This window comes from Corvus brachyrhynchos, unplaced genomic scaffold, assembly GCF_000691975.1.
Source record: "Corvus brachyrhynchos isolate BGI_N302 unplaced genomic scaffold, ASM69197v1 scaffold671, whole genome shotgun sequence".
NCBI lineage: Eukaryota > Metazoa > Chordata > Aves > Passeriformes > Corvidae > Corvus > Corvus brachyrhynchos.
In genome coordinates this window covers 942369-960831 of record NW_008236441.1, presented here as the reverse complement: position 1 = coordinate 960831, position 18463 = coordinate 942369, and the positions used below count along the sequence as shown (strand labels likewise).

The window sequence follows — 18463 nt, the reverse complement described above, 5'->3', positions numbered from 1 at the left end:
ATGCGGTAGGTTGGGAGGCTGGGGATGAGCCCATCCCACTGCCACCTACCTTGGCAAAGGTTCTCTCAGCTGGGGATACAGAAGGAATAAATAAAAATGCAAAAAAGGAATTACTAAAACTGTCCCTTGATAACCAAATGGTTGATCATAAATTGGAGTGTCTATGCAAATGAAGTAAATAATTAAAAACTCCAAGAACAGCACTGACTAGGTGGTTGATGGCTGGCAATTATAAACGCTGAATTTTTAATATGCATACATCTAAGGAGCCAGTAAAAATTAGCTTCTAGACTAATGGACTTGCCTTTCTTCCAAGGCAGAATTTTAATGAGAGCATTATTTATAGCAGAGACCAAGAACAAGCATTTTCTTGCTTAGTTTCATTTCTTCTTTGCTGGCACTTTATTCATTAACCTCTGAACTTCTCTGGAGAAGAATAATACCCTACACAGTGGAGGGCAAAGATCATCTTGACCCCCTGAAATTAGTCACGGGTCGGGTATTGTTAAGAGAGTTACGTCTTCTAACAAATAATATTCATATTGGTGATATGTCCTCATTTCCTGCTGGTTTCTGGGTCATTTATCTGCAGTTCAGTTCACTGAAGAGAAAATGAACAGAATATGGTGTCTTGTAGCACAGAGCTTCTTGTGCCATCTTGTCTTGTACCATGCAACACCATGAGATTTTAGAATTTTATATGAAAATTTGCAGAACTGGAATGCAAGTTACAGGTCGTGTGCATTTTTAAAGGGCTTTATGTGCTTTCCTTTTGAGCTTCTTTCTGTTAAATATTTTTGTTATGTTAAATTTTTTCTAATTTAAGAGAAAAGACTTGTCTGTCTTTCAGTAATCAGGAAAGCTCTGGCTTAAATTGAATAATTATAAAACCAATAAAATTAATGAAAGAGCTTTACTTCTCAGATCAGGAGATAACTGTGTGTGCTGACCCTAGTGATGAGGGAGACAGGAAAGGAGAATGAGCAAAAATGAAAATAGTATGTTTGGGGTTTGTAATCAAACCCAAATGAAAACATTTTATCAAAGAAGGCACTTGTCATTTAAAAAAGATAAATAATGTTTTGCCTTTGCTTTCTGAAAAGACAAAGTTTAGGTTGTACTTCATTCTTTGCTAATCAAAATCCTGTGTTGAAAATGTTCACCTGCAAAGCACATGTAAATAGTCCAAGAATGGAGCTGAGTGCTCACTGTGTGAGGGATGGAATGAAACCTGGGGTTGCCCTGCCCTGCTTGAATGCAGTGTCAGGGTTCCTCCCACAGCTTTCAGCCACATATGCCAGTGGATTTCCTTTGCTCCACATTGCAAAATGGGCACCGATTCCATTGTCATTGGAGAGTCAGACTTCAAGAGAGGCTTAACCTGCTCAGGCTGTAAATGCTGTTGAAGTAGTGCTTTTTATTTATGACAATTCTTGTAACAGTGTTCTTGAATGACTCTCAAATGACTGAACCCAGAGAAGATCTCTGCATAAGAAGTACCATCTAATTTGGAAGATGCCTGACCATTGCTATGGAGCAGAGTTACTGATGTGCATGTCTAATGCAGATAATTTCTCTTCTGAATTAATTTTTAAAACTCTTTGGGTTTTGACCGTAATATCTACTTTGAGATATGTCTGTGTATCTTAGGAACTTGTCAGATCCATGTCTGACTCAGGAACTGTTTCATCTTGCTGAGAGAGGAGGGGGTTTGGGAATGTTGTTAACTTTCCATCACCTTTAACAGGCTGCAAAGTGGATGGACATCTGACTGCTTATAATGGGACCATACATGATGTCAAAATGCATTCCATGTATTTTTGATATGAATAGCAAGTTTAGACTGGAGAACATGAAATAGTAGTGGGCACAGCAGAGTAACTGTTGTTCTGTAAGAGAACTTTCCTCACTTGTAGCTGGTTTTGTATGTAACTGGATGGGAAAACTGGAGCAGGTGTACCAGGGCACAGCATTTCATGGTCTGGGAAGTTGCAACTGGGACAGAAAGGACAGTCTCTTGTCCAGTGTTGCTGAGTAGCCTGAAGGTGACCAGGAAGATGAGAACTCTTTGCCATGAATCCTGTCAGTTCTTGTGTGTTTGAAGCACATCAGGGCTGGTGACTCTTAGGGAAACATCCCCTGGGCAAAACCAGCCAAGGCAGCATTGCAGTGCTGAGTGAATGTCTGAATGAACTGAACTTGTGAAGTGCTCCTCTGGTTTTCCCTTCCCTGCCCTAGTCCTGGTGGAATAGCTCCACGGTGCAAGTGTATGTCTTCTGTGTCTTAGCATGGAACTTCTCCACTAAGCCTATTACATGTGCCTGAGCTTGCACTTGATTTCCAGTCTTTCTTCCCTGCTCGTGGATTTGCAGGTATTTCCTGAAAGTGTACTTGTTTCACTCATTACACACAGTTCCACTGGGATTCCAGCTCTAAAAATGCTGGCCATTTTCCCTAATGAAGGATAGGAAAGTGTCAACATCTTTCATAATAGCTGCTGGAGCACCTTAGAAGACTAAACTTTGCAGGCTCTTCCTCACATGATTCACTTCAAATTCCTGTGGTTTCCTCAGGTTCAGGTATTCACCAGAAGCACCCACAGCTCCCACCACTGTTGTTAGTCCGTGTGGGAGCCCCGTGCCCCTGCACAGTTCCCCATGGCTACACATAGGGAATGCAGGGAATTGGCACCTGCTTGTGTCTTTGGAGCCACTTCTCAAGCCTTGGCTCTTCATTGCCTGCAGTTCACACAGGCCAGGGGCTCCTCCTGCTTGAGGATTTGTTCCCCAGCCCAAATTTGTGTCCTAGCCTGATCCAGCTTCTGTGCGGACTTGCTGTGTGGGCAATAACATGCCCAGATTTTATTGGACATGCCCTGTTCTCCAAGGCTGCCTGCAGAGAAGACCTTTCAAAAAGGAGCTGGGAGGTGACTGCCTGACAGGTCTCTACCCAGATGTACCCAAATGTGGTTCCTGTATGGAGCCCTTTCATCCACCAGTCAGTCCAGATGCTGGTGAAAGCCACTCTGCTCCCGTTTGAACTGGGGGCTTTTCAAGTTGTCTCTTGTATTTCATTTCTCCTCTGATTATTACATTTTTATTCATTCTGTCTTGAAAGACTCATGGCCTTTTGTAACTGCATGTCCTTTTTTCCCTTCCGTGAGGACTTCTTTTCCTTAGAAATACCGAATATATTACAGAAAGTAAGAGTAGAAAGCTTTCCTTTTGCCCTCAACCAGCTAAGGGCTTGGCAGCTACAGGCTCCAAAGTGGCAGGAATGTGAGGAGAGAAAACATAATGGCAAAGGAAAACAAAGAAGTGACTTTCTATATTGTGAAATGTTGCAAACAGGAATGTTTCATATTTCCCCCGCTGCCAGTGTAAGCATTCAACAACAAATCAATAGTGCCCAGCAGGGAGTGGTTCCCTTCCTTCATTTTAATCTGTACAGCTCATTGTGGCATCAGGAGAGCAGCAGTGCCAGGAAAAGGGAATGATTTCTACCAGGATTGTATTGCAGCTGCCCCACCCGCTTTCCCAAAACAAATTCCTGGGGATTTTGAGGCTTTAATTTTACTTCTTCGAGAATCAGAACACAGACATTTGTTATTCTCCCTGGCTGCTCCTGCCATGACAATGCTGAGGGCTGTGCTGTTCTCTTGGTTGCTTCATGCTTTATTTTCCAGGGGCTTTGCCGTGATGCTGTAGCTTCTTGGCACAGGAAGGTTATCATTCCCAGGGCAGAGGAAACAGGAAGGGAAAAAAGTCCCAATGTCAGCTTCTGAGTGACAAAGGTCTGTGTTAGAAACCCACCCATTCAATTGCTGCATAGAACAAGGGCAGATTTTCAGGAAAAGAAGCTCCCAGAGGAGGTAGGAAATACATTAATTAAAGCTCTCTGCAAAATAGTGGGTGAAGAAATGCATAACATTTCCACTCCATTTTATGCTATGCCGAGCACTTTTTTGACCTTCAAACAGTAGATGGAAATGTGGTGTTGAAAGCATTCATACACACCGGGAGTGCAACTCGATCGTTTCCTCTGCAGTTCTTTAATGTGGTGTTGAAAGCATTCATACACACCGGGATCAACTCGATCGTTTCCTCTGCAGTTCTTCGTAGGGGAAAAAAAGCAGGAGAAATATGATGGTGTTACCATATTTGCAGCTGTAGTTGTTTAGAGCTCAGGCAGACTAACATTAACAAATGATGATAATTAGGCTTGATTTGCATATTAAAATTGTCTTAATTAAACACTGATTCAGTAAACGTTTAAAGGTTGTAATCGATCTTTTGCAGGCACTCTTGGTTATTTATATGATCTAATAAAGGCTGGAGGCTTTGTTAATGAGCCCTCTATTTCCTAACTTGTATGTGTCAATGAGATTATTTCACCGACAATTACAGAGCCAGCTGCTGTTAATAACTCACCAACCCCAAGGCTGGAATTCTTTTGTCTGAGGCTCCTTTAGTGGGACCCTGCTGTTTACATTTCCTTGCTGCTCAGACAAGGGCCCATGCCACAGCCCTTCCTTTCCTGGGGAAAAATCCCAGGGCAGAGATTTCATGGGGAGATTTTGTGACTGTAAAATCAAGCTGGCAGTGTCCTGTGAGCTGTTTGAATAATGGATCTAATATTTATACAGCGTTGAGCTCAGTCATAATACATTTGGTCCCAGATCTAATCCTGGCAACTCTGACAGGCTGAACTTTGTGAGAAACTTTTTTTAATTTAAGAGGTAATGTAATCATGGTGTAATTTTACAAGAGGCCTCTGAAAAGGCTTCCAGGAGTTTTGCTTCTCTTCAATGTCACTGCAATCTTTTGCTAGGATGTGAATGTCTTGGGAAAAAGGTGCTAAAACAGGTGAAGAGCTCTTGCTTCTCAGTTGCTAAATGTTGTTACCATCCCTGATAAAAGCATTCTGGGAAAATTTCACATTGCTTTGGAATGATTTTTTCAGGTTTTTTTATTTTTTGACAACTTCCTGCACATGAAGGAGTATGTATTTATGTACATATGTATAACTTTTTAATGACACCTGTTTTGTTGTGGGGTATTCCCAGTAAAGATTTTCAGGTTTCAATTCTCTACTCCTGCTTCTTTGAAGGTGACATAAATAGTTGCATGCTCTGGTCCAAAAAGTCCAGTCACCAGTTCCGGTGCCAGTATTGATGGATTAAAAACTATATTTATTCCTATGTCTTTTCAGTCATAAAGTTTATTGGGAAACATTAATACACTCAACAAAGCTAAACCACTAGAGTATATTTTTAATGATTAAAATAATTATGCTGTGGAGTGACCAATAAACTCTTTAAAGCAGGTAGGATTTTCAAAATTGGTGTTTTGCCTAATTCCATTTGTTTCAGGACTGAATACAGGTTTTTACTGGGGAGCAGCACTATGATGAAAAATAAAGCTTAGATGTCCATCAGACTAACTAAAAAACAGAACTACTCCCCTCACTACCCAGACCTTCCAGCAATACTTTCTTTTTTCTCTGGGAAATCCTACTGTTGAAAATGTTGGCATGAATTTGGCTTCAAATACTTACAAAATTCTGAATTTGAAATTGCAGAAGGTTAGGAATATTTTTGATGGGCTTTTACAGTCCTTTTTCTCCTTTCACTCAGAATCTGTAGATGGTGTAAGCAGGATCTGGTGCAGAGGATATGTGGACAGTGTATTCGTAAGAGCTGATTGCAATGTTTTCTCCTCTTCCACAGGTGATTCTTTCATTTTAATTTTGATATCTAAAGACTTTTTAAAAATTACACAGTCACTTTTTTCTTATTTTTATTTTTTCTTGCAGTGACTTCTTTTTCCAATGAATAACTTTTTGAGTGTTTCTAGCCAAATAGTCTGGATTCTCTTCTCAGATACTGGTTATTCAGGTCAACAGTCCTGTTATTCCCAAAGCAGCATTAGTTGGGAAAAGCAGATCATGGTGAGCAAGTGGTGTGCTTTCCACTTCCATTTAGATCCTGGTTTCTTTGCCAAGCCCCGTTGTTGGGGAAGTCATTCCCTTGCTGTTGGTTAATGGAGAAACAGAGATCAAAGAAGAGCCTGCATTTGCAGAGCTGTTCAGCAGTGTTGGTTGGTGGAGGAGAACTGCAGCCATGTTCTGTTAGGTTTGCCCTTTTTTGTTGTTCTTATTTCAGTACTTTTTGCTGTGCTTCTGCCATTCGAAATCTGACTGAGATGCATTTGGTCCATTGTGACTGCCAGAACAAAATTCACACTGTGAATGCAGCAGGCTTACAAATTTTTATTCCAATAGAAGTAAACCCTCTCCCAATGGCTGTCAGACAAGTAAGAACTTTGATCTTACTGGCTTACTCTTGATTTATGCTGACTCTTTGAAGGGAAGAAATCCTTTAACTTTTTCCTTTGTTTTTTTTTTTTAAACGTTTGGGCCAGCTTGTCTTACTTGATAAACACGGTTGTGTATGTACCTGCTTTTGTCTCTATACTGTCTTTTCCAGTTAAAGCCACTTAGTTTTTCCTTTCTGCTGCTATGAAAAAAAATTCCATTGTTCTGATAGGAATTCACAGAAGGCAAAAATTTGGCATTTTGGCCAAGATTTAACTTCAGTTTTTTAGAGCATGAAAGCCCTTCAGACTCATACGCAACTTCTCGGTCTCTCTATTCTCATAGATAAGGAGGAAATTATTTCCCACATGTAGTGCTCTCACTTTTTCTTATATATAATTAAATTATGTATTCATTGTTTTATTCTGCCTTCATATAATTTAATTTTCAAAGCCAACAGAAATGATTTTGTATTTTTTCTATGCTTGCACTACACTCAAAACTTTTCCAGTTATATTCCACCAGAAACTTCTGCTCATTTATAATTCATCTTTTTGATCTTTTTTACATTAAAGTAATAGAGCTCGTGGTGTTTAATGTTAGACAGCCCTACCAGGTTCCTGTCATTCAGCCATTGCTCTCCTGAAAACTGCTGCTCTGTTTTGCAAAGCAATGGAATGCCAAGTTAATTGAAACTGCTGCATAGTTCCTGGGTTAATCTGCAGCTCACAAGCTCCAGCACATTACTCACAGCAGGATTTCCTTGGCCATCCCTGCCCATGCACTGCTGATCGTTCCCTCCCTGGAACATTGAAACTCCTGGAGTTATGCAGGATAGGAGGAATGCAGTTACGGAATTTGGCTTTTCTGGTGCTGGCAGGGTGATGTCTGTTCAGCTGCCTTACGGGTCCTTAGGACGATGCAGCAGCTTCTGCTAATGAACCCATCTGCTAATACCAACCAGGGCAGTAATACACAGCTCTGCTCTCACTGAAAGAATTTCCATATCTTAGAGGCATTTCTTTTTACTGTTTATTTTCTTGTAGAGGAATGATGGGTCCAGCAAAGGCATTTCTCCCTCCCCTCCCTGGCTGGCCTGTCGGGGCTGTGCAGGTGGGACTGTGCTCATGTGTGATCTCATCAACTGGAGATGACATTTCTCTCTTCTCACAGAAGCAGGAAAGGATCTGCTTCCCATAAGACCTTTGTTCTTCCTTATGCAGCTGGAAGTTTGATGTCTCTTGCAGGAGTTGAGTGAGGAGAGAATCCCACACGGTCATGTCTGTTTAAATACTGCCTGTGGTTACAGTTTTCTGCAGACTGCAGTACAAAAATCCAAGTATCAGTAAAAGACAAAAAGATAATTCACTTTCATCTCGAGAACAAAGCTGAACAGAGGAGCTTTTTTCAACTTTTTTAATTCATGAAACATTTATCTTTGAGTCAGGTTATATTATGCTGGCAAGAATATAATCTGTCAGCATTTCTACTATAAACTCCTGTTTTTTAGATTTTTTTAGGAGAGCCTTAGAGGTTCACTTTGAACAGATATAGCACACAAGGTCTTGGCCTAGAAACATACTTCATATCCCAGTTAAGACAAATGAATATGCCTGCATCATCAGTGCAAAAGGTATATTAATACTACATTCAGGTGAAAGTTCAGACCTACACAAATGAGGTAATTCAGGGGTATTCCAGAACAAGGTTAATTAAGTTTTTTTGATATATTTAATAGCAGGTGTTACGAACTGTGAAGTGAAAGGAAGGCTGGTCTGTGATGAAAAGCATGGTGTTGGGCTTAGCTGGCTGGCAGAGCTCTCTTTCTAGTTTTTATTACCTACCAAATTTAGAAAAATGCTGCTTCTCGAGTTTTTAATGTTTCACAGTATGAAAGTTGTTATAGAAGTTCATGCATTTTAAAGAGGTTCAAAATTCTTTTTTGTTTCTTTGGGAGGATGTAGTGAATAAAGTGGTTTTTTTTAAAGAAAAGAGCCTATCCGCTGATGTACTTCAGTTTTGGTGCACACACCTGCCTCTATGAATTCCCATGTAACAGAGCACACAAATGGTGGCAAGTTAATTTTATTCCCCAGAGAAGGGATTACAAAACATCTGAGTAATGCCCTCGCCTTACCCCTGGTCTAACATAGAGAAACCTTCTCTGTGTGATTCCTCCCCCCAGGGTCTATTCCAAGCGAGGAGAACAGAAGCAAACTTTGCACTGAAGGTTCTGTGCTCGAGTTTCTCGAGTAAACCCTGTCCTGACAGATGGTAAAACTGTTCTCCAGATTTGCTCAGTGCTCACTGCTCAGACACTGCACTGCCGTGCCCGTGAAGCCTCCGAGTGTAACTGGGAGATGGATGTGGTTCTGCCCTGCTGGGAGTGGAGCCCTCTGGATGGGACAGGATGGGGCAGACGGAGAGCAGCCCTGGCTGCAAGCAAGGCTGGCCTGAGGGTGGACACACAGAGCCTGGGGCTTGCAGGGGACTGCTGGAATGAGTTAATACAGAAACACAGAATATCCTGAGCTGGAAGGGACCCACTGGGATCATCAGTCCAGCTCCTGGCCCTGCACAGACGCTCCAACAATCCCACCCTGTTCCTGAGAGCGCTGTCCAAACGCTTCTGGAGCCCTGGCAGCCTTGGGGCCGTGCCCATTCCCTGGGGAGCCTGTTTAGTGCCCCAGCACCCTCTGGGGGAAGGACCTTCCCCAAATATCCAACCCAAATCTCCCTGGCACAACTTCAGGCCATTCCATTGGGTCCTGTCACTGGTCCCCACAGAGCAGAGATCAGTGTCTGCCCCTCCTCTTCTCCTCACAAAGAAGTTGCAGACCCCGATGAGTCTCCCCTCAGTCTCCTCCAGCTGAACAGACCAGATGCCCTCAGCCACTCCTCACATGGCTTCCCTTCACGGCCCTTCACCATCTTTGTTGCCCTCCTTTGGATGCTTTCTGACAGCTTAATATTGTTCTTATATTGTGGCACCCAAAACTGCCCCCAGCGGGCCTGGCTGGCCATGCTGGGCCTGATCCCCCGGGACAGGGATGTCCCTCCTGGCTCCAGGGCACTGCTGACTCGGATCCAACTGGCCACTGACCAGGATCCCCATGTCCCTGCTGCTCTCCAGCCTCTCATTCCCCAGTGTGTCCATACACCCAGGGCTGCCCCATCCCGGGTGCACTTTCCCTTGTTGAACCTCATATGGTTGGTGTGGGCTAGGAAAGAACGGAGCCGTCTTGCAAAAGTAGAAGGGGCTCTTTCCTCCAGTTTTTGTGCTTACCCATCACATCCCATGAAAATGGGTTTTCTCTCTCCTAAAAATTACCTTTTTCTCTTGTGAAGAGATCCAAGTCCCTTTTGATGTCTCCATGCACCCACTTCATGGCAATGACACAGGCGATACCCTGCAGCGCAGAGGGACAGCAGAGCCACAACTCTGCTGGATCTGCCACATTCCCTGTGGAGCTCCCCAGTGCTGGCTGAGGCAGACGGGCCATGTTGTGAATAAGGCATGGGAATGAGAAGGATGCACACTTTTAGTTTTGCACTTTGCTATGAAAACGGAAGCCCTTGGACAACTCCAGCAAGGAAGATTGAGAGGAGGGTTAGAGCTTCCCAGTGAGTCTGTAGGCAGAAATCACAGTACACTGAACATTCCTTGCTTTTGGAAAAGTTCAGGTCCAGCCAAGGGAGCTTCTAAAGCATTACACTGTTTGATTTGCTGGGAAAGTTCTAGCTATGTAAGCTCAGAATTTTCATTTTCCCCTAAATACAATTAAACCTTTCATGAAGAACTGTTGGGAGGTTTTGTTTGTTTTTAATAAAGAGAATGAGGTGAACATTTCCACAGCTGAGTGCTTCATGGTTTGAACACTTTTCTTAGTTTAGTCTTTCTGAATGAACATTATTTCTTAGAGTTAATTTCTAAATGAACCAAGAAATTACAAATAAATCTTCTATCTGAACAGTGTTAGATAAATCTCATACTCAAATGTTGTTGTCTAAACACTCGTATCAAACTCATAAAGATAATTACCTACTGTAACTAGGATATTACACCCAGCTTGATCTAATGGATTTGTTATCTTGATTCTTGACTTGCACAGTAAGTTTGTTCATGTCAGATGTTCTTGTATAGCAAGGCATTCAAAATCCAGAAAGAAAACCAAAAGAGCAGAGTTTGAGAAACGTGAGTCGCTTCCAAATGACGCTCTACCGGTTTTGGCTGTGTGTTTTCTCCAGAGGTGCTTGCAGTATGGCTTGTTAAGTTTGGGAGTTCTATTTTGTTGCTGCTGAAATGGTAATTAAAATAAGTACAGGAAGATTCAGCTGCTGTGTTACATAAAGGTTGAACTTAATTATTGCAATGCAAAGAAGCAAAGAAGCAAATTAATTATGATTGTCTTCAGCCTGTCTTGTCTTACTCTGCTATTCCTATATCTATGTGGATACAAAATAGGGAGGATTTACAGCAGAATTTCACTATTGATTCCTAAATCTTGGGGTTTTATCCTGTGAAAGTAGGAACAAAAACATAATTTGAATTTAGAAACCTTGTTAAACTACTTTTGCAGCAGGAGATTACTGTTCACAGATCCATAGCTCCAAAGATCAGGCTGCTTTTCCACAATACCACATTTCATTTTAGCAAAGGAATGTTTTCTCTCTCAGGAGTCTTTTAGGTAGTTCCAGTCCAAGGCAGGCAATTAATGCCTGTGTTCAGTGGAAGGTGAGAGGTTGATAGGCTCCATAGTATAATGCCAGGGTGTTTCTAACCACTGATTCTAATGTTAATTTCTGGATTTCAGACTGGAAAATTATATGTGTGTGTGCATGTGTGAATAATAATTTAAAAATCCCAAAACCTCAACACTGCAGAACACTTCATATTTTGTTTTCTTTGAATGTGGCTGTTATCTGTGTGTTTCCTGCAGAGGAAGAATGCATGGTTATTAATGTAATTGGGCAATAGCTCAAGGAGGGAATGGAACTCCGACTTCCTCCATTAATATTTCAGTCAAGATCCAGTTGACAATAATAATGTATTTTCCATGATTTATACTGCTGGAGTGTGACATGCAGTGAGACTGGATAGACCCCAAGGGTTAAAGGTGGGGGGGAAATGGGCCTTTTTCCAGCTTCAGAGTTCTGCTCTGATGTTTTGTTGCTCCTCCGGCTCTCAGTTCATGATTGTTCCCTCTGTGAGGGGTGATGGTCAGTGAGACCTTCAGGGTACAGCAAAGGACCGTAATTTTCCCCTAGAAAAGAACTGCCCTAATGTCAATCTCCTTCTTTTTCCCCTGCTCTTTTTCTTGTGGTACAAGTCCCAAATGTTTGCTCTTGCTCAACTTGAACCTTAAAGAAATTAATTGAAATGGCAGATGCACCCAGGTGCTTGTGGGCACCCTGTTCAGTTCCACACTGCATGAAGCACTGGCGGTACTATAGTGGATTATTTTGTGATTAAAGCTTGAAAAACAGAATGCATGTGCAAAAGTGATTTCATTAACTTACTGCTGAGCTCCTGGTGCTGAAAACTCAGTGCTAACTTGAATTGTGATCCACAGAATATCTATTATTATTTGTTTCTTGCTGGAGCTATTACAGCTCAGCAATAGCTTTCCAGTTTTGTTTTTATGTCTGCAAAACTCAGATTTCCTGGTGTTGGTAAAGAAAACCCGAGCTGTGCATTGAATAAAAATAAAGTGGCAGTTTGAAAATTAAGTTTTGATAGTATTGAGAAACACTTTGCAGAACTATTGCCTTTGTCTCACTTTTATTATCATTATTAATATTTTTATTAAAATCCTTTTCAGAGGGCTTATACTGAATTGACTTACCGAGGGGAAGCTGAAAGTTAACGTCCATTTTGTGCAGCATCCATGTGGTTTTCTTTTTTCCACTGGTTTGGGAGAGCATGCATTTTCTGTGTTTGTGGAAAGGTTACTGTGTGTGTATTGGTATCTGAGAGTGTCTGAGGGTAAATACTACACCCTGCTGAGCAGCAGCAGTTTTTTACAAGGGCTACTTTTTACATGCAAAACATGCACCGACTCTTGGTTTGTTACCATGGGCTGGGTGCAATCGATATCGCTGCTGGGCCACAAGGTACATTTTATGTCCTTGACATTTTTTCTTGCTAGACTGCTTATGTGTGTTTGGTTATCTTTGTCTCCTATCCTGTTACCTTTATCGAGTTAATTTGCCTGTCAGTCTTAGGGTATTTTGTGTAATCACATTTCTATTCCAGCAGTGAATTTATAATTGAATAGTAATCATTTAAGTTTTACTTTTATCAGCATTTATTGGTTCATATTTTATTACTTAGAAATCATAGGATCACAGAATTTGCCAAGCTGGAAGGGACCCATTGGGATCATCAATCCAGCTGCTGGCCCTGTACAGACACCCCAGCACTCCTACCATGTCCCTGAGAGGAGTTTCCAGATACTCCTTGGGCTCTGGCTGCCTTGGGGCCATGCCCATTCCCTGGGGAGCCTGTTCAGTGCCCCAGCACCCTCTGGGGGAAGAACCTTTCTCTGATATCCACCCTATATCTAATATCTAACTTAAAAATATACAGGGGTTTAGAGTGAGTTTTTAGCACTATTTCCCCTTGTAACTCTGTTATAAACTGTGGAGGACTCAAGAACTGTGCTCTGGCAACCTTTTTATGCTTTAAGTGGATGGTGTGCTCTTTAAATATAGAGCCTTTGATAGTTCAGAGCCTTTTTTTTCTCTTGTTGCCTTGCAATCCTTTTATGGGAGTAATACCAATTTCCTAGTACAATCACAAGAGCATATGTGGCCTTGGAGCAGAAATTACTTCAACACAGAAGGGTAAATGAAAAATACAATGAGATACAAAATGGCACTTGCCAAAGTTGCCTGCTCCCTTTTTTGGGTGACATTTTTTTGGTGACTTTTTTTTAAACAAAATGAATTCTGTGCAGCATTAAGTGCTAGGCTTTATTAGAGATTTGTATTCTAATGCCGTATGACCAAGACTGGAAAGAGCCTCCTTGGTGTCCAAGTGCAGGAGAAAGATCACATGCAGGAGAAGGTCATTTATTTCCAGGCTTTTCAAGCAGCTTCTTACAGTAATGAGAATTTTTTTTTATCCCCACTACTTGAAGTGGAGTAAATTTTTGTATCTCACTGTTTGAGAACTGTCTTCTGCTTTTCCACTGGAATTTATCTGCAGATAATGAATCCCCGTATTTTCCTGCATCAACACTGCTCTTCAGCCTCAATAGCTCCTTTCCCTCCTTGCTCTTAACCCCTGAGATATTTACAACAACAGTGTAATCCCCTGCAACTGCTGCTTTGTTGAGCTGAGTTCTCCTAAGTGGTTCAGAGATATAATATGAACCGCAGACCATTATCGAGGACTGTCCCTCCAGAATTACTTTGTGGTCAAAACTCATTAACTACTTTCTGAAAGGGCATGTTGCAAGCACTGAGAATATGCTGCTAAACATGCTGATGATAAAATGTAGGAAGTTTTGTCAGTGAAAAAGAGAATTCAAATTTCTTATGTCAGAGTAGGAGGGATTTTTTTTTTTAATCAGGAAAATAAAAATGGGACTAAGCTGATGATATAAACTCTAAAAGCATGACAGAGGTATGGTTAAACTATGTTAAGCCTGCTCCTGCGAGACTGATTCAAGACCAGCTTGAGTAGTGAAATTTCAGATTTTGTGTTTGGGTTTTCTCAACTCTCCAGAAAAATGCAACCAACTGTCTTTCAATTGCAGTGTTAATAAAATGCTTTTTTAGAGGGAAAATTTGTTCTTCAGCGTATGATTACACTGCTTAGAGCTGGGCTTCACTTTTAATAGGAACTATTTTTTAACCCATGAAGCCAGTGGTTGCTGTGAAAACAGAGAAGGGCATCTCTTTCAAGTACCCTGTCTTGCCATCCTGAAGATTTCAGGTTTTTTAGCAGGAGATACTGTGGTTGGATGGCTCCTGTACTGGGAGAACAAGCCACATATCAGTGATGACATCTGACATATGTTGCTGCACTATGTAGGTCACTTATGGCCTATTGTGGGAGATGACAAAAGATAATTAACTTGGATTTCATGCCTGTGATTCCTTAAGGAAGCCTTTAATGCTGTGTGTGGAGTATCAAGAGACATGTCCTGACTCGCTGCCTGAGAGCAAGAGCTCAGTCTTTTGGAAGGAGCGATTACACCTTCTAATTCCAGCCCTCCAGCCAGGGAGATGGCTTTGCCTGGTGATATTTGAATGCACCTTTTCTGGTGGCTATTACGTGAAGTAAGGAGATCCATCCTTAGTAATGGTGAGAAATGCGTTCCTGTTCTAGCAACCAGGAGCTGGCTTTTTAGCACACAATGTGTCTTGATTTTCACACAGCCATAAAATCAAGGTCCTTCTGTTTACACCAAGGCTACAGAATAATTTATATTGCTGTAACGTATTTAAATGCTCTCTTTTTGTTTCATACCTAGGGTCTCCGTGTTTACACATTCCAGGGTCACGTGCATTCCTGTAATCATGCTACATTCAACAAGAAGGTACGTCCTGCATGTGAATTTTCTCTTTTGTTTTTCCCATTAACCATCATGTTCCTTGCTCTGGCCTGTTCTGTCCTGCTCCTTGGTGACACAGAGACCTCTGGGGCTGGATTCAAAATCAGTGGTGGCTCAGAGTGGCCCCACCTGCCAGCCAGACCAGAGCTCCAGTGCCTGCCACAATAGAGCTGCCCCCTCCTTGGTTCTCCCTCCTTCCTCCTTTGATCAGTGCATGATGTCTAAGCCATTCTCTTCTGTTAGGTTCATTTAGTTACTTTATTTAAATGAAATTTGCTGTTAGGTTTTTTCCCTGGCTTGTTAGTTTATAGTCGTTGTCTAAAAGGAATCATTTTGGCTGGGATTGGTGACAGACTGCTGTCTGAATGACTGGTAAGTTTGGAAGGGGAGGAATTTCTCCTGAATGGTTCTTAGAGGCTGTATGAAATACTCTGAAATGACCCAAACGTTTGTGATGTATGATTTGTGCAGCTCTTCTGGCCACACTGCTCTTTAAAGCTGGTGTGGAAGTGCTGAGGCATGTGCTGGTTTCTGCTGCTGCTAGCAGCCTTTTCTCTCAGAGACCATCTTTCCTGAAAAATAACTTTGTGGTGTTCTTGCTCCCTGTGCTCCCACTGACACTTTCATTACAGGCAGAGCAAGGTACTAATTTTTCCTGCAGGAGATCCTGAATATTCTCTTCTTGCTCAGTATCAGCTGCTGCTTTGCCAACTGCTCTGCCAGCCCTGTGTGTTTGTAGGGCAAACCCCAGGGGCTGGAACAGCAGAAGGTGTGGGATAAGCTGATGTCAGGGAGGGGAATAGGAATTCCCAAGACATCTTAATTCTTTCTTGGCCATGTGCACCTATCTGTATTTGACAGGCGCAGCCTGCCTCTCAGTGCTCTGAGACACTGTGGTGGGGAACAAAAAGTGTTTAACAGGAGCAAGAGTGGTGAGGGAAATACTGTAGAGGTACCACAGCACTGTCTTTAAAGTGGTATTAATTTACAAAGGGCCTCATGTGACCTATAATGATTAACAGGAAGCTGAAAGACCACGTGCTGATAACCTTCCAGATAAGGTTGTTTTGGTAAGGAATATTACAGTTGGCATTAACTCTAGACTAGAATCATTGGTTGACATTCTCAGTGATTGAATTAGTGAAAATGGAAACATTTGGTGCAGCATTGATCAAAATGAGTGAGGAATATAACTTCAGAAGCTGTGATTGCAGTTGTGTAAGTTAACTCTACTACTGAAAAATTAAGTAGTGGCCCTGAGTTGTACACATAACAGTTGTCCCACTGGCTGGCTAGCAAAGCAAGTGCTATATTTCAGCCAAATATAGACTTTAAGAACTATTTTTGTACGCTCCAGTGCTTGCTCACCAAAAAATTAAAGTATTCCACCCTAAGCAAGCTGATCAAGGTGTTTTGAGCGTCAATATTTTTGTTAAAAAAAGCATATTTTATGAGGAAAAACTGTTTTTATAGAAACAGTCATATTTTCAACAATACTTTCATGGAAAAGATTTTGCACATTGATCATGGACTGTTTGGACAAAGTGCAGCATTACTTCCAGAGTGTCCAGCCTAATGGTTATACCTGGTCCAGGAAGTCTGCAGTGACAAAACTGAAGGCTGATTGCTGAAAAAACCCTACTTAGATGGTTTTTTTTGTTATATTTTTTTATATCCTAATGTCACGGATCTGCACATCCCATGCTTTGTGAGAGGTGTTGCCTACAGAGTCGTACTGCGTGGGTGCAGAGCTGTAATGGTGAGAGATCCCAAGGGATTCACTCCGTTTTCTGCTTGGACATAGGTCGGTTTGAGTGGCTCCTACATCACTTCAGTGGGCTTGTGGTAATCCTGTCTCGGGCTGCTTGGTGCCAGAGGAGTTCAGAAAGAACATGAAATTCTGATTACACAAGAACAAGGAACAAATTTTCTAGTTAGATCAGAAAGCCATCCAGGCGATGTGTCCAAATATTAAGGGACACTTTTAGGGAAGAGTATTGTGTGAAGAAGAAGCTAAAAAAGAATAATGCATTTATACAAATTGAATAAATCCTCATTAAGCTCTGTGAAACTGATTAAATCTGAGTTATTTACTACACCATGCTTCTGAAACTGTAGTTAATAGTTTTTTTGTTAAGTGGGCAAGGTTTGAAGCCAGAACTCATTAGTGCTGAGATTCCCTAATTAGCCTGTTCTCTATGGAACAGAGCTGCCAGCTTGGCACCTGGAATGTACCCATTTGTTGGGTCCTGCCTTGCTGGGACACAGGAGTCACAGTGCCCTGGAGAAACTTCTGCTCTTGTGATTATGTCAGGACTTAACAGATAATACTTCCAGCAGCATTTAAATCTTGCAGTTTTTCAAGCTGGTTCTCTGCCTGTGGAACATTTGAGAAAATTTGAGCAAAACTCACATAGCTGCTTTTGAATTGAGGACATAGAAAAATGGATCTTTCTTCATAAAGTTATTGTTACCATCCCTTTTAGTCCCACATTCCCATAACACAGTAACTTTGTAGAGAAAAATGTTTCAGATATTTATTTTGCACTGGGGTATGGCCCAAACAGCATTCCAGGTAAGCTCTGTAGCTCCTTTGCAATGGTAAATCACCTATGCTAATGAAGTATAAAGACTACAGATGCTTGGTTGAGTCGTGAAATTAAAGTAGAACAATGTTTGCTCCCTTATGTGTGTGTATATATGCATTTGTGTCCAAATAAAAGTATGCCAAGAGTCTTCCATGCTGTGTTTGTGTCATATCTGCAGGTTTAGGAGTCATTACAGTGGTTAGCAAGTTTCCCTAAAACAAAAAAAAGTATTTTTAGAATTACTGGTTATATTAGGAAAACCTAAAAGACTATAAAGAATATGCTTGAGAGCAACTGCCCAATTTTACCTCCCCAAGCCAAAATGCAAGCAGCATCTAGGTCGTTCTTCCATTGATTTACTGAAGGGCAAATAATGTCAGACAGTTTTTAAACAAAAACAAAATTTCAATTTTGTTTACCTCCTCAGCAGTCCAGTTGCATGTCAGCTACCATTTAGCTGGGCCAATATTATTGATATTTGATGTCAGTTCTTATTCATTACTGCACCCAAATGATGCAAAAATCAGATCTCTCAGATGTTTCTATGGATAGCCAGATAAAGCCAGGGATGTCTGACTGCATCTAACAGACACAAACAAGAAAAGAACAGAATACAAAATCAAAAACCTATCTGCTCTTATTGTTATTTATGTATTCAAAGTGTTCACCTCTTTGCATAAACTCAAAGCCAGTTGCTTACAAAGGTTACCCAGTAATATCAAGTGTGTTCAATTATACATGCAAAAGGGCTAATAGGTTCTTCCTCTAGTTTATTTCTGTCTCCATGCATAAGAAATATAATTACAGAACTGAATTACATTTAAAATACAGATTTTATTATCATTACTTAACCATTTCAGGCCATTAAACATTGTTAGAAGTAAAAAAAAAAAATTGATTCCATCTCTCTGTCGTGGCAAGGAATAAAATCTGTGTCAAAATACCCCCATTTCATTTGTTGGCAAACAGCTCTTTCTGATAATCGGGAAAGTCTCT

At 41.3% G+C, this 18463-nt stretch overlaps 1 protein-coding gene across 4 annotated transcripts in view; it reads left to right on the top strand.

Moving 5' to 3' along the window:
- The window catches only part of SPAG16 (sperm associated antigen 16), a 359185-nt gene that overhangs the window by 227093 nt on the left and 113629 nt on the right, over positions 1-18463 (top strand). For all 4 annotated transcript variants that reach the window (XM_017747132.1, XM_017747131.1, XM_008643578.2 and 1 more), the window contains one exon: positions 14799-14864. In XM_017747132.1, the coding sequence (XP_017602621.1) occupies positions 14799-14864 (66 nt within the window). The remainder of the gene's footprint in view (positions 1-14798; positions 14865-18463) is intronic.